General features: G+C 49.6%; 1 protein-coding gene and 1 long non-coding RNA gene across 7 annotated transcripts in view; one reads left to right on the top strand and one right to left on the bottom strand.

Moving 5' to 3' along the window:
- Positions 1 to 29: 29 nt before the first annotated feature.
- Positions 30 to 6,951, bottom strand: LOC103306337 (uncharacterized). 3 transcript variants are annotated; one of them, XR_509222.4, is made up of 4 exons: positions 6,819 to 6,951; positions 5,762 to 5,883; positions 3,441 to 3,519; positions 36 to 169 (listed from the first exon to the last, which is right to left on the bottom strand). It is a non-coding gene; the product is annotated as an uncharacterized LOC103306337 (long non-coding RNA). The 3 variants fall into 3 exon arrangements; XR_006175053.2 differs by having other exon boundaries at positions 6,710 to 6,884; XR_010600368.1 differs by lacking the exon at positions 3,441 to 3,519 and having other exon boundaries at positions 30 to 169.
- An 8-nt stretch (positions 6,952 to 6,959) lies between these two features.
- HIPK1 (homeodomain interacting protein kinase 1) overlaps positions 6,960 to 16,052 on the top strand; it is a 35,467-nt gene continuing 26,374 nt past the window's right edge. For 2 of the 4 annotated variants that reach the window (XM_008171660.4, XM_008171659.4), the window contains exons 1-2: positions 7,375 to 7,507; positions 11,039 to 12,116. In XM_008171660.4, coding sequence (XP_008169882.2) covers positions 11,041 to 12,116 — 1,076 coding nt within the window. In that variant the 5' untranslated portion in view covers positions 7,375 to 7,507; positions 11,039 to 11,040. Of the gene's footprint in view, positions 7,112 to 7,140; positions 7,508 to 11,038; positions 12,117 to 16,052 lie in introns of those variants that run through there. The other 2 variants (XM_065591408.1, XM_008171658.4) reach the window with 2 other exon arrangements.

Raw genomic sequence — 16,052 nt, 5'->3', positions numbered from 1 at the left:
AAGTCTCTGGTTGCTTTCAAATAGTTGGAAAGAAGGCAGTCCCTTGGTTAGAATGCTCCCATTAGTATAAATCCATAGTCCAGAGGTTTGAGCAGAAAAGAGGCAAAATGGAGGTGTTTCCAGGGCCTTTTATAGCTTCTGCCAAGTGAAGGGAAACCCATTGTTCTCACTGGAAAATTACAGGGAACAAGATGGTATTTGGAATCATATGGGCAAGTCACATGTCCATGCATGCTTCACTTAGGGCTTGTCTACACTGGCAGTGTTAAAGCACTGCCACGCTTTAATAATGTAAATGAGGAGGTTAGGTTCCAGGGAAATACAATATATGTTTTAAACAAACAATTTAATACTGGTTTCAGAGTAGCAGCCGTGTTAGTCTGTATCTGCAAAAAGAACAGGAATATTTGTGGCACCTTAGAGACTAACAAATTTATTTGAGCATAAGCTTTCGTGGGCTACAGCCCACTTCTTTGGATGCATAGAATGGAACATATATTGAGGAGATATGTATACACATACAGAGAGCATGAACAGGTGGGAGTTGTCTTACCAATTCTGAGAGGCCAATTAAGTAAGAGAAAAAAAACTTTTGAAGTGATAATCAAGCTAGCCCAGTACAGACAGTTTGATAAGAAGTGTGAGAACACTTACATGGGGAGATAGATTCAATGTTTGTAATGGCTCAGCCATTCCCAGTCTCTATTCAAGCCTAAGTTGATTGTATCTAGTTTGCATATCAATTCCAGCTCAGCAGTCTCTCATTGGAGTCTGTTTTTGATGCTTTTCTATTGCAAAATTGCCACCTGCAGGTCTGTCATTGAATGACCAGACAGGTTAAAGTGTTCTCCTACTGGTTTTTGAATGTTATGATTCCTGATGTCAGATTTGTGTCCATTAATTCTTTTGCATAGAGACTGTCCGGTTTGGCCAATGTACATGGCAGAGGGGCATTGCTGGCACATGGTGGCATATATCACATTGGTAGATGTGCAGGTGAATGAGACCCTGATGGCGTGGTGGCGTGGCTGATGTGATTAGGTCCTATGATGATGTAACTTGAATAGATATGTGGACAGAGTTGGCATCAGGCTTTGTTGCAAGGATAGGTTCCTGGGTCAGTGTTTTTGTTCAGTGCCAGACTTTGGTTCTAAGAACAGATGTAAAATAGTGCATCCAATAAGATCTGCAGCAGCCATGGATCCTTTAAGATCCTCTTCCCTCTCTGCCCTTCCCATCTGGGTTCTGAGCCACTTCCTGAAGAGGTTTTAAATGTGACTCAAAACTTCATCAGGCCAAAATGGGTTAGCCAGCCAGTGAGAACAGGACTAGAGGGTGTTAGGACCATGCTATGGCATGTGTTTGGTGTTGCCTACATTCAGCATGGTTGTGAGACTCCATAACCGCTGTTCACACCCTACATTCTATTTTCATAACCTTTATACAAAGATTTGTATAATTTGAAAACTTATAATTTGCTGGTCATTATTGACCTCATAAATTGTGTGTGGCAACACTGTTTGTGAAGTTATAAGATTCCACCATATGGTGTTAACACACGTTCCAAACAGTGGTTGGCAAACAGGTCTGTCTCAAATAAAGGAACATGTGCTCTGCTTAACTTGCACATACGCTGTAAACAGGCTCATCAAGAAGGAAGGGCAACAAAAGAATCTCCAACAGGTGAGGAAAAATGGCAGCCAACATCCTTCCCCGAATGAGACTCCTTGTACACATGCTCTCTCTTCATCAGTTCACTGCACCAAAAGGGACAAAGGAAACAGCCACTGACCCAAGAAGTTTGGTCAGTAAGAACTGCTGAGAGCATGCAATGAGAAAGCTTTGTTTTGAATTTAACACAGTTTAAGTTGTGTTTTAGCTTGTTTTTCTTGTAACCATTTCTGACATTTAATGCCTCGTTAATTGTACTCACTTAAAAATTTCTCTCTGTAGTTAATAAACTTGTTTTATTGTTTGATCTGATCCAGTGGGTTTAAATCAAAGTGTCTGGGAAATGCTGTTGGGGGTAACAAGCTGGGTGCATATTTCTATTGATGAAATAATGGACTTTATATAAACTTGCATTGTCCAGGAGAGGGCTGGGCAGTACAGGACGTACACTTCTGGAGGAAAAGTTAAGCCTGGGAGTGAGTTGGGGTCACCGTGCAGTATAAGCCAGGTTGGTGAGAGCCACGGTGTGGCTGGCTGCAGCACACAGACATGGCTGGGAATGACTTGCAGGCTCTCTGTGAGCACTCCAGACTGGAGGCTACAGCAGCAAGGCAGTGTAAAGGGCAGCCCGGGTTAGAGGGCAGGCGTGACACAGCTACATAGTAGTCTGGATCGTACCCTGGGTATGTCACAGTGGTGTTAAAAATGCCTGCACTCTGCCATAATACACTGGAGCTGAGTCAGGGAAGGAAAACACATAGGATGCAGCTCTGCTGGTGATACAACAGAGACACTGGTGTAGACAGAGCATTTTTACCACCACTTTTCACAGTATAGGGCTGGAAACACTTCAGCTCCAGCTACACTACCCACTTGGCTCTCATTGGTGTATCATTGCTGAATGTTGCTGTAACACAGATTCTTTTTTTTTCTATTCTGGATACAAAGCTTGTGAAACTGGAAGAATTCCACTCCCCACTTCGCAGCTAACACTGATTCAGGGACTTTACATAATTTCCTGTACAACTTGTCATAGGTTCACGATCAAGTTGAACTAACTTAAAGCAGAAATTCTCCCTTTTATGTCATTTCTTGAATCTGAGCCTCCACTTTCAAATCCGCATTGAGGAAATAATGCTACACGCAGTTAAAGGCATTTCTTAGTCACCTTCATAGTTATCACTAAAGAGGAGCATTTAGAACCTCCTATAAACCACGGGCTGTCTAAGGTTCTCTGTTTGCTAAGTGTTGGGTGCATCTCTGGCTGGCTCAGTCAGGCCTGGGGATTTCTCTGAGGAAGTCGCCACGGTCTTCAAAACTTGATTCTTATCTAGTTTCACTTTACAATAGACCAGGCGCCAGCCACAGCACGTACAGTCCTGCAGTGACTAGTTGGGACAAATCTTGCTGCACAGTGAGCCCACTGGTCCCTAACTAGAAAGTCCAGGCCTCTGCAGACAGCTGACAAGCCGATAAGAATATTTTCATGTCGCATACAGCCTCTGCTGGTGACAGACAAGGTGCCATTTGTGACCCAGTCTGTGGTTTCCAGTCATTATTGCCAGTGAATGGGGGGCGCAAAACACTCTGCAGGAGATAAAGTGGAGTCGCTTCCTTTTCACATAGCCTCCTGGCTCCTCATGTGAGGCTGGGGCATTGTGTCCTTCACTGTAGACACGGAGGAGGTTCAGAATTGCATGGGAGCAGAGCAGGAAGCAGCAGTAAGGTGGGTTTCCATGGGTCCATCTTTCAAGGAACACTGAACTCACCTTGTTAAGGGATCAAGCCAGAGCCCATTGAAATCAATGGCGAGACTCCCGTGGACTTCGGTAGGAGTTGGCTCGGGTCCTAGATATATAATGCACCATAAAATTGTACTCTGGTACTGGCTGCACAAGTGAAGAAACGTGGACCATAGAAACAGCACCCCCATTCTGCCCCGCAGGATACAGTTCTGCCCCAAAGACAGCCTGCGGCAGTACGGCACAGTGTGATTTTGTTAGTGACAAAGAATTAAGATGCCAATTGGTATTTCCTGAATCTCAAACCCCCTTAATCAAAAGACTAGCACCTCCTCTGCCCTGCTTTGCAACAGGCTTTGCCCTGCCCAGGCTCTGCCCCAGCCTTCATTAAGGCAGAGTTAAGGTTGCCCAGTGCTGCTTTGTGCCCTTCCAGAATGTGGAGAGCCGCTAGACTTAAACCTCTGTAAACTAGGCACTAGAGAGTCAAGGGACATGCAAAGCAACCTTAACCCCGGGCTCTGGCCAGAACCACTGGGAATGGTTCAAGGGGGGGGACATACACCTCTACACCGATATAACGCTGTCTCCGGGAGCCAAAAAATCTTACCGCATTATAGGTGAAACCGCGTTATATCGAACTTGCTTTGATCTTCCGGAGTGCGCAGCCCTGCCCCCCCGGAGCGCTGCTTTACCACGTTATATCCGAATCCGTATTATATCGGGTTGCGTTATATCGGGGTAGAGGTGTAATAAGTAGGCCTGAGGCTCCCCTTGCCCAAGTGACAGCTTTGCACCACGTGCTACACCATGCCAGCATACCAGGTTTTCAAGCAGTTTGCAGACCTGTGGATTTTAGTGAACTTGGACAAGGGTAAGGAGCTGATTTTGGGGCAGGATGAATTCCTGGAGCCCCAGAACCAAACGTCTTGGAATTTGCACCACAAGGGGCAAGGGCGGCAATGTGCAATGTAAATGGTGGGGGACAGGGTTTGGGGAGGGCATGGCTCTGCTCCATAGAGTACACGCACTGTCTGCTTCACAATGGATTGGCTAAAGATGCTATTTAAGACCCACCTCTTCCCTTCTTAGCAGCCTGACCCCCCTCTCTCTCACAGGCGCATTGCAGGCGGGGAGCTGGGTTCAAGGCTCTTTGCCATCCCATGAGCCCCTACACCCACCCGCTCCCAGGAGCCTTCCTCAGCACTTGAGAGAGGAGAAGCTCCCTGCAGTCCCCTAGAAACAGGAGCCCCTGCCTTCCCCCCATGACCCATGCACTCCCAGGAGCCTCAGCCCCCCACTGCCCCTGCCTCCCACCCCCATCCCACTCCTCACCCCCCTGCTGCTGAGCCTTGGGCCCGGCCAGCCTGCTGCCAAGATCCCGGTGCCAAGAGGAGCAGGAACCTCAGCTGCTGCAGTTTTGGCACCTTGAGGGCCCAGCACTTAAAGTGGGCCCCGGGTGCCATCCTGCCCATGCTCCTGGCCACGTGGCCTGTGTGCCAGAGTAGGGAGATTGCTGTACGACTCCCCAGTGTGGCCGTGCACACCTGCAGCTTACAGTTGCAATGTGCCAGTGTTTAGCAAGGGATATATTGCAACCAGCAAGGCAGTAGAAAAACCAGCCCAGCCAGGACTAGGTGGCAACCCCAATACATGCTTAAAAGCGGCTGGGCGTGGGTGGCCCCCCAGCTCCGGAGCCTCTACACTCTACTTGGTTCCTTGTTATGCTAGCGCAGGTTTCAAGCCACACTCCCTAGATGGGTGATTTTAGCAGACTTTGCTTATTAATCTCTACTCCTGATTGGAGGGCCGTAGGTGAGGAACCCTTGACCACAACACGCACTGCTAGCTCATCCCCCAACCCTGGTGTGGCACCACAGATAAGCCTGCACCAAGTTTTCCTTCTTCACTGGGGGAAAAGGGCTGTACAAAAGTCCATTGTTTGTGTTATTGCCCCACTGTAATGAGGTGCAAACCATCACCGCAGAAAACAAATCACAAGACTTCTGATTCCTGATGTGATGGGCACCATGGTGAAAAACAGCTCAGTTAAGGGCTTGTCTACACTCAAAAGCAGGGCCACGTTAACTAGTCCAGTGCAGTTAACGAAGCAACACCCGGCTCCATAAGCTCTTCCTCCAAGCCCAGCATGGGTGCAGCAATACCAGCATGAACGTTTAGTCTGGTTTAGAAAGGAAAATGAGCTGTGTGGCTAGCCAACACCTTGGGACTGATAAACTTGCATCCACACTAGGGCTCAATCCAGTGTTAGAGTACTCTAACCACTGTACCAAGGACCAGATTCAAAACCCACTGAAATCACAAGTTGTTTCTGAGAAGAGTGAACTTACCCCTGTTAACTTCAAGGCATGAGCATGATCCTAGCCAGGCTTTTAAGTGAATTTCTTCCCAAGAGATGCCCATCTGGAGACCCTGACAATCAGAACCCTTTTCTCTCTCCCTTCATTGCATTCTAGACAAAGACACAGGGAGTTCACACGGCAGCCCCACACCCACAATTCACTAGAGAATTTCCCTCCAAATGAAGCATCTTTTGTCTCACACGGACTCTGCAGTGAGGTGACAGTTGGAAGAACCAAAGGGCCCGGGGTTGGGGTGGGGGGTCTGTACTGCCCGGGGGTGGGGCAGAGGGTCCAGGGGGGTCTGTACTGCCCGGGGGTGGGGCAGAGGGTCCGGGGGGTCTGTACTGCCCGGGGGTGGGGCAGGGGGTCCGGGGGGTCTGTACTGCCCGGGGGTGGGGCAGGGGCTCCAGGGGGGTGTCTGTACTGCCCGGGGGTGGGGCAGGGGGTCCGGGGGGGTGTCTGTACTGCCCGGGGGTGGGGCAGGGGGTCCGGGGAGGTCTGTACTGGGTGGGGGGGGCAGGGGGTCCGGGGGGGGTCTGTACTGCCCGGGGGTGGGGCAGGGGGTCCGGGGGGGGTCTGTACTGCCCGGGGGTGGGGCAGGGGGTCCGGGGGGGGTCTGTACTGCCCGGGGGTGGGGCAGGGGGTCCGGGGGGGTCTGTACTGCCCGGGGGTGGGGCAGGGGGTCCGGGGGGGGTCTGTACTGCCCGGGGGTGGGGCAGGGGGTCCGGGGGGGGGTCTGTACTGCCCGGGGGGGGCAGGGGGTCCGGGGGGGTCTGTACTGCCCGGGGGTGGGGCAGGGGGTCCGGGGGGGGGTCTGTACTGCCCGGGGGTGGGGCAGGGGGTCCGGGGGGGGGTCTGTACTGCCCGGGGGAGCAGGGGCCTGGCAAAGATCAGGGCTGCGGAAGGAGCCGGGGAGGCCCCTGGAGACGGGCTGACCTGTGGCTGCGCCTCTCGCGGGCCAGGGGCAGAGTCTGAGGTGAGGAAACACCAACAGCCGCCCGCTGGGCTCAGGGAGCAGCGCAGCGCCGCCCCGCGCCGCGCTTACCTGGCCTTGCTCCGGGGCCTGCTGGAGCGGGACAGCCGCGCAGGGGCCACGTTCCCATGGCAACACGGCCAGGCCCAGCGCGCCTGCCCGGGTCCTTCCCCCGGGGGGCGGGGCTCAGGGCGCCAGGGCTCTGGCCACTAGGGGCACACTCACTGCTGTGTCAGGCACAGCGCGGCTGGAGGAAAGGATGGAAGCCCGCAAGGGTCCGCCCTAGCGCCCTCGGCCAAAGCCGCTTGCGTCTTGGGGACGCTTCCGCCTCAGTAGCACCACGGCGGCACCTCGCTTCCGCCTCGGTAACCTTGATGGTGATGGGCCGAGCCGTCACGTGACCCTGGTTCAATGCCTCGGCGCTCGGCTGTTCCGGGGCTGGGCCGCGTTCGGGGCTCGGCTGGCTCAGTCTGGCGTAGGCAGCCGAGGGCCCGGAGCGCAGCGGGAGCCGGAGCCGGAGCGGGCTGAAGGGAACCGGGGTCCGGCGAGCGGCGGGGGCGCGGAGCGGGGGGAGCCGGGCCAGGCCGGGCCGTGGGGCGAGGCGGGGCCTGGCGGCGGCGGAGCGGCCTGGAGGCTCCCCCCGGGCGGGGCGGGCCTGGACCGGCGGCCGCTCCGGGGTTATGATGCGCCCGCTCCGGGGCCCCGCATCCCCTCGTGTCCCCCCGGCAGCTCCAGCCCGCGGCTGAGACCCCCCACCAGCGGTGAGTGCGCCCGGGCCTTGCGGCCTGCTCGGGCCGGGCCTGCCCCCGACGGGCCGGGCGGAGGCCGCCCGGAGCTCCCGCGGGAGCCGCTCCCCGCGCGGCCCTGCCCCGCTTGTGCGCCGATCCGATCCGGGCCGGGCCGGGCCGCTCAGGTTTGTCTGCGCTCCGGGATCCGCCTTGTGTAACTGCCCGGGCGGGGTGAGGCCCGGGTTGTCCCCGGCGCGGGGTGAGGCTTTGCGAAATACAACAGCGAGCGCTTTAAGAGGCTGTTTATTGAACAGAGCAGGCAGCTACAAGTTGGCAGGATTGTTGCCTGTGTTCTTTGTCTACGTACCACATACACTTCCTAAGCTGCGTTTGCTTTCGGTTCATATTAGTTTGCCGTACAAACCAAAACCCGAGACAGCCAGAAATAATCGCTCATTTGGAGAAACAAAACTCTGCCAATTATTCAAGAGGCACCATTCAGTTATTCCACCGAATCAGTTAAAAAAAAAAAAACAACGCTTTATAAATATCTCAAAGCCTGTAATTTTACCTTTAAAAGCTGATTGGGAATAACTGGTCTTGGTTCATTCAATTTTAAGGTTAATAAGATAGAAGTATCTGTAACTCTAAATCAAAGAAGCTGTTTTGTAGGCTCCATTTGACTTTTTAAAATGGGGTTGGGGAGTTCCTAATTTAGAATTTGCTGGGATTAGAAATGCTTCAGAACATGAGAATAAGGAAGCTATGATAGTATTGCTGTGTAAACCCACTTTTTTCTTAAAATATAATTTAACACCAAAGCTCACAGCGCTCGGTATAAATGTCTGCTGGCACGGCCGTGGTGTTCAGGCTGACGAAGGAGTGACCCCGACTGGCATAGTGGTGCCAGCAGAAGCCCCTAGAGTAGATGCAGTTTTACAACTTTTTACAGGTTTCGCTTATTTTGCTCATGGAGAGTGGTCCTATTCTATTGGTACAAAGCTTTGCTGGTATAGCTTCGTCCATGCTCGGAGCACTTTGCTGGTATGGTAGGCGGGGGTAAAGCACTCCCAGTGAGGATGTGGCTGTGATTTCAGATTGTGAAAGCCCCACTCCATTTAAAGTATACTCTCTGAATATGTAAACAACTGTTCTCTGCCAAGTGGCCCCCTCATACAGTAATCTGTATGCATAGTGCAGTGCCTTTGATATGGGAGATTCTGGTTTGGTTCCCCACTTTGCCTAGTCTGTACTGGGGCTATACAGATGGGGGCTGTTGAAGCTGTTTCACTTCAGTAAGAGATTTCTATGCGCCAGCTAAAGGATTAGACTCCCTCTGTGGTCCAGTGGCTAGGTAGGCCATCCCTGTTCCTACCCTTTCTTAAGGATGTAGGCACAGGACTTGAACCAGCATCTCCCACTTTCTAGGTGAGTACCCTGACCTCTGCACTAGAGAGGAGTTCTTATGTTTGATTCTTGCATTGGCCCAATTAGTATTTGATTAAAGTGAAAGAGCTTCAAGTGCCCCATAGCAGACTATCTCATAGCCCAGCATTTAGGTAATTCACTTGGAGAGGCAGGAGATTACTGTTCAAATCCCTTCCTAGCAGGGGAATTGAACCAGAAGTCCCTATATGCTAGGTGACCATCCAAAACACTAGGCTAGAAAGGGTGCCTTGTTTTTGCCCAATTAATATTTAATGAAAATGGAACAAAGTTCTAGACTAGCGCCTAAATGAAATTTAGGAAAGGAGACTGTTTTTTTTTTTTTTTTTTTGTAAAGACTGTGTCCATCACTCAAAGAAAATGACAGTTTAGAATACGTCTTCCAGCTGCATCTTCGGGTCACTGGTCTGGTCTGGGTCAGTAATGATTGGAAGGCATTACCATCTGGAATGAGTTGGTGGTCCTGATCCTAGAAGACAGGGACTGGTCATAAGACACTTCTCATAGATATGTCATTCACCTTAATGCAAGCAGGATTTTATTTTCTTTAAGTAATAAGGTGGATTTACTCATCTCTTGCTACTGGTGATTGTTCCATTGGCAGGCAAACCTAGCTAATAGTTTGCATGCCTACTTGATTGTTTTTTTTTTTTTTAAATAGATTGCACCAGCACCTAAAATGCAAGTATAGACAAAATACCTTCCCCAGAACGGTTACATTATTGTCTGTCTAGGTCATTATACTGACAGTATTACCTTTCAGATTTCTGGGGAATCTTCTATAGAATATTGTATTGTGTCATCCCCAAGCGACTCAGATTCAGTTATGAATTGCAGACTTTGTATCTGTTCCCCCCACTCTAATGTGTATTAATACTGAGAATTTGTGGTTAGGTTCTGACAGTAGAGAGACAAGGTGGATGATGTTCTGACTTGTCAGGCAATAAAATGAGTGGCTTATTAGGCAGCTCTGAAGACCCAAACTTAGTATTTTCCTTGTAACGCAAAGAAAGGAGATTTTGCTTGTGTCTCTGCACAAAGCCTAACAAAGGATTTGAGAAAGGAGTTTCTTAGCTTTTTTTCAGTTGTCAACCCTCCCATAATGTAGAACAGAGGGAATCTGTATTTTGGGCATAATGTGACATACAGGGTTTCCTATTTGCTAAGCACTGACTTTTCAGTTTGTAAACTGGAGAGTCTCCCCCATCTAAATTCCATTCCCTGTTTACTGGTGAGTGGACGCCCTCGTCTTGGGAATCGGTAAGCAGCTGCTGTATTGCCCCCCTTCCTTATTTCCCCAGTCATCGTGTGCTGTGATTCTCTTTGGAGCTGATCCTGGCGGGTGCTGAGTGCCCCATTTCCAACTGAAGTTAGTGGGGATTGATGGTGCTCTCTTGAAGGATGGGACCCTTTGACTAGCCCTAGGACTCTTATGTATGTTTAATTAAATGCTCTTTAAACCCTCTGAGGCAAATAAACCAAACTGATAGTGTGAAGGCCTTCATTTCTACCGGTATTTGGTTATGTTGTGGCACCTCAGGGTGTGGAGATACAGATAAGTCTGTATGACAGACATGCCAAGTTCCTGGCCAGCTTCATACACCAGACCTGCAAGAGTGCTCTCATTTGCAATCTTCTTTCCTTGTTTGTTTTAGATTTTCCCCGCATTGTTTCTTAATGCTGTTCTGAAACCTGTGGGGAAAGTGTGGCTCAATACAGCGGAGTGAGCTGAATTAGCGCTGCAGTTTCCCCTCCTCCCAGCCCTTAGTTCTCTCTTTCAGTAGAATCCCCTTAACGTTGGGCAAGGCAAGCGAGGAGCTGGGGCTTTTCTGCATTGCCCACAGCAAGGTCAGTGTCGGTGCTTGGCAGGTGAGCCTGGTAAATGTTCACTCCAACCCCCAGGAAGGCCTGGGTGGCAGCTGTGGGAGCAGCTATTAGAAAAGAAACCTTGTTGCCTTCCATGCTGACATGGGTCGTGTGGTGAAGGGTCTCTATCTCAATAGGGTGCGTGGAAAGACTAATATGATCTTGGTTTGCTGTGCAAACTGAGGATTTCCTTGATTCTTGACCTGCTATTATGGGGCCATTACTAATCAGATCGTTCTCTTCTCATTTCAGGTATGGCCTCACAGCTGCAGGTGTTCTCCCCTCCGTCAGTATCGTCGAGTGCCTTCTGCAGTGCCAAGAAACTAAAAGTGGAGCCCTCTGGCTGGGATGTTTCAGGACAGAGCAGTAGTGACAAGTATTATACCCGCAGCAAAACCCTCCCAGCTGCTCAAGGGCAAGCAAGCTCCTCTCGCCAGGTAGCGAATTTCAGCATCCCTGCTTACGATCAGAGCCTCCTTCTCCCTGCTCCTTCGGTTGAGCATATTGTGGTTACAGCTGCAGACAGTACAGGCAGCGGTGCAACAACGTCCTTCCAGAACAGCCAGACCTTCACACACAGGAGCAACGTTTCTTTACTGGAACCATACCAGAAATGTGGATTGAAAAGGAAAAGTGAGGAGGTCGACAGCAACGGTAGCGTGCAGATAATTGAGGAACATCCACCTCTCATGCTGCAAAACAGACCTGCGGTGGGTGCTGCGGCCACTACCACCACTGTAACCACTAAAAGTAGCAGCTCCAGTGGTGAAGGGGATTACCAGCTGGTCCAGCATGAGATCCTATGCTCCATGACAAACAGCTACGAGGTCTTGGAGTTTCTGGGCCGAGGAACGTTTGGGCAGGTGGCAAAGTGCTGGAAACGCAGCACAAAGGAGATTGTAGCTATCAAAATCCTGAAGAACCATCCCTCCTATGCTAGACAAGGCCAGATAGAAGTGAGCATCCTCTCCCGCTTGAGCAGCGAGAATGCTGACGAGTATAACTTCGTTCGCTCTTATGAGTGCTTTCAGCACAAGAACCACACATGCCTTGTGTTTGAGATGCTAGAACAGAACTTGTACGACTTCTTAAAACAAAACAAGTTCAGCCCACTGCCCCTAAAATACATCCGGCCAATTCTGCAGCAGGTGGCCACTGCCTTGATGAAGCTAAAGAGCCTGGGTCTGATACATGCTGATTTGAAACCAGAAAACATCATGCTAGTGGATCCCATCCGCCAGCCCTACAGAGTGAAGGTCATAGACTTTGGCTCAGCCAGCCATGTATCTAAAGCCGTGTGCTCCACTTACTTGCAGTCGCGCTATTACAGGTAAGGATTTATACACGAGGCTATCTCTGTACCCTTGCATCTGTAAAGTAGACCTGGCACTGGAGGGGTGTTACTTACTGGGAGTAGATGAGCCCCACATCCTCAATCAATATGCAAAAACCAGATCAGGGAGGACAAACCTCATCTCTTGGAAGGACTGAATTATTGTCCAGAGGGCAAGGTGTAAACTTAAGAGTCTACTCAGGCCAGAGCAGTACATCCGCTGATAGCGGTGGGAAACTTACACAAAGATAAGGGTCAGAACGACCTTCATGCAGTACATAAACTTGTAGCCATTACCATTTATGGCCAGTACCTTAGTCAGTCACTCAGTAGGAAAACAAGCTCCATTTTATATGTGTTTTTACATCTTCCCTTTATTTCTTTTCCTTCCCTGTCCTCCTCATTTCTCTACCTTTACCCTCTGTCACCTTCCGTATCTCCTTCCTGGCAGCAATTCCCACTGCCCTCTGCACACCCTGTATGCTGTGCTCCCACCTCTTTCCTGTCTCATCTGCTAAAATGATAAATGGTAATGCTGACATGTAGTGTGGTCAGGTTTAGTGCTAACACAGAGATAAATGGAGCTCAGCTGTTGTTTCAGGGTGTCTGCAGACCCAGGAAGACTGTATTGCATCAGTTAACCTCCCAAAAGGGAACTAAGCTTTTCTTTGCAACTATGAAATCTAGAAACTTTTGAACGGAAAGCGAAGGGTTCTCTGATCAGCTCAGGTTAAACCTCTGCAGCAGAATGTTCAGAGTTTGACTAAACAGTTATTTTGGAACTGCCATTTTGGAGAGCTACTCCTTTAATAAAATAGTGCAGGAGGCTGTATGAACATAAGAAAGGCCGTACCGGGTCAGACCAAAGGTCCATCTAGCCCAGTATCCTGTCTACCGACAGTGGCCAATGCCTCTTTCATCATTAATACCAGAGATGCTGACTTGACCTGTGAGGTGGAGGTTTAATCGAAGGCTGTATGGGCACCAAGGTTTGAAAAATATACCTGTCACCTCTGCTAGCTTGAGGGCTAAGTCTGCCAGTCGTAATGAAAATGACTTTCCCACTTGCCAAGCCACACGTTTCATGAAGAGAGTAGTTAGGAGAGGAAATTCGTATACAGGTGAACAGAGCTGCTACTTTGGAAATGTGACCTCCCTAAACGTGCAGCCCTCTTCTTTCCTCCTCACCCCAAATGCCTGCAGTAAATTGCAACTAGCCTATTCTGTGCATGTTCAATAGAAAATTAGCTGCTGCAGTACACTACCGGTAGATGCAGCAAAAGACTTGAATTGTCTCCCCTTTCTGTAAAATGTCTCTTGACCAATTTAAAAATTAATTTATCAACTTTAATTAGCCATAACGATTTAAATATGTCAGAAGTTCACAACTTGTCCAAGGCTTGTCAGTTACCTGTTGTCCTTTTACCCAGTCACTCCCTGTATCTAGCATTGTAAGTGAACTCCATTGCACTGAAATGAGTCCTGCCATGCTTAACCATCCTAGGAAGGAAAGTGGGTTTGCAGACAGATAAGGAGATCTAATAGCGCTCTTTACAAAGGATTTCAGTGAGCCAGCTCTCTGCTCCCCGGCTTTATCCCCCTTGGGGAAGGTAGAAGCAGCTCCACCCTATACCCCGGGTCCCTACTCACCAGTCCAGAATTACCATTACTCATTAAACCCCAGTAGGCATCTTTGCCCATATAGATAGAGCAGGCTGTGCCCTTCCCTTCCAGTTCTTAGATCATAGAATGTCAGGGTTGGAAGGGACCTCAGGAGATCATCTAGTCCAACCTCCTGCTCAAAGCAGGACCAATCCCCAGACAGATTTTCGTCCCCTCAAAGATTGAACTCTCAACCCTGGGTTTAGCAGGCCAATGCTCAAACCACTGAGCTATTCGTCCTGAAGGAAGGCCTCGTGCTCAGCTCTGTCTTCCTTCCCAGTTCATGGTGACTTTTCAGTGTAAGTTACAGTACATTTTAAAATGACCTCTTATGCCAGGAACCTTTTATTTGCCCATTTATTAAAGTAACTTTCACAAAGGTCCTTCTGTTCCTACATGTCTAGAGTTATGCTCAATGGAGCACTATTTTTTCTCATGGTCATACAGCTACCCATTCAGTGGCTCGAAACAAAACAGTGTAACTACTCTGTGATCCTTCTAGCCTGAGAGAACTACCAAATAAATATCAAGACCTGATCCCCTGGTGTGGAGGGAGCATGGGGAGAGAAGTGTCCCAAGGGGCCCCTGGAAAGGAAACTGCTTGCTCTGCTATGCATATCCTACTAAACTAAAAGCCATTTCCGTCTCCCCAAAGGTGGGGTGACTGGCCCTGCTGGAGAGACGAGTATTCCAATGCTGTCTAAGTCTAGGCCTGCTTCACTGGAATTGAGAGGAATCCGGCAATCTGAAAAACTATTTAATGTGGTGTGAAATTTACATCAATGTTGAGGCTAACTAAAATCTGCTTTCTAGGTGTAGAAACTAGTTTCTCTTGGGGAAGAGTTATGTTGCTTCTGGCTTCATTTCACATTGAAAAGAGCTTTCAAGATGAGGCTTGAAGCTCCAGCATTGTGTTTGCGATAAGACAGACTAATTCGTGTTTTACTTCAGCGGCTGTTTTAAAACAAATTAATTGTTTCCTGTCCTGTCTTCACTTCGTATTGGTCTTGTGTCAGTGTCTTGGCCACTCACTCAGGGATGGCTTTTTGAGCTAAAACTTTCAAATCTGGATACCTGAAGTGGGGCTGCTACAGGGACTTAAGTCAGTGGCTTTTTCCAGAAGTGCTGAGCACTCCGACATCCCCTAACTTTAATGGGCTGTATGGGGGCTTGGCTCTTGGGGGGGGGGGGGGGGGGGGAGGGGTAAAAAGCAGTTTGGAAAGTCTGTGTGTCTGAATTTAGGAGTCAACACTTTGACTCCTAGCCAACTGCTGTAATGAGTGTAGCGTGGGCTTTAATTGTACAGTAACAGAATGGAAGACGCTATACTGTTCTGTGTCTAATTTTGTCACCCACTTGGATCTAAATTGTGGTGGGGGGTGGGCTGAATTGTCCCTCCAGTACTCGTGGCTCTGAACTGCACAAATTTTTCACAACAGGAGAAGCCTAGTTTCATAATATTGTGCCTCTTGTCATTGAATCTGGACTATTTAAATCCACCTGGTAGGGTTTTATGGGGTGGGGGAGAGGGAGTCCACAATAGGTGCACACTGGTGATTTTTTACTCCATCCATTGTGGTATCGAGCACTGGCAGCAGTTGGCGAGAGGCTGGCACCCTTGGGTTGCTGTTCCAGAACAGGCTACGGCCATGGGAGGTGAAGTGTGAGCAAGGGAAACAACTTCTGGATTCTGTTCTGCCTCATTGCATTCCTGGCTTGCCTAGTTGGATGACGCCGCTGGAGCCATATTTACAGCAGAGATTTGACATTGACTTTGTCAGGCCAGGATTTAAAATGCACAGAATGTGCAATTGCTTTCCCTACACGGGTTGTGAGGTACCTGCTCCTAGGGAGAGGTGTGGTTGGGCTGGCTCACTCTCCGCTTTGGTGTTACTGTTAGCTCTGCAGTGCTGATCAGACTGAGGTAAATACTGACAGAAGGGGGCATATGAATGTCGGGCCATGCAGGACATTTTCAGATGTCATTGATGCCTAGTAGGGGAATCGCATTAACAGCAGATCCATCAGACAGTTTAAGCTGCTCTGATAAGACACTTTCACAGTGACCAGCTCCAGGAGAGGGGACAGCTCTTTCCAGTTCTATGCATCCTATTGCCTATAACAGCTAGCGTGGTGAGTATGGGCCATTGCTACCTCGAGAGAATGGGGGAGGGTATTTATACTACTATTCTCATTGCAAGAGAAGACTCTCCATACTGAGGCAGTCTTTTGGTGGAAATACAGGGCAATCACAGTAGTGAGGAAGATTCA

This window comes from Chrysemys picta, chromosome 4 (assembly GCF_011386835.1).
Source record: "Chrysemys picta bellii isolate R12L10 chromosome 4, ASM1138683v2, whole genome shotgun sequence".
NCBI classification, from domain to species: domain Eukaryota; kingdom Metazoa; phylum Chordata; order Testudines; family Emydidae; genus Chrysemys; species Chrysemys picta.
This window is presented reverse-complemented; position numbering and strand designations above follow the sequence as displayed.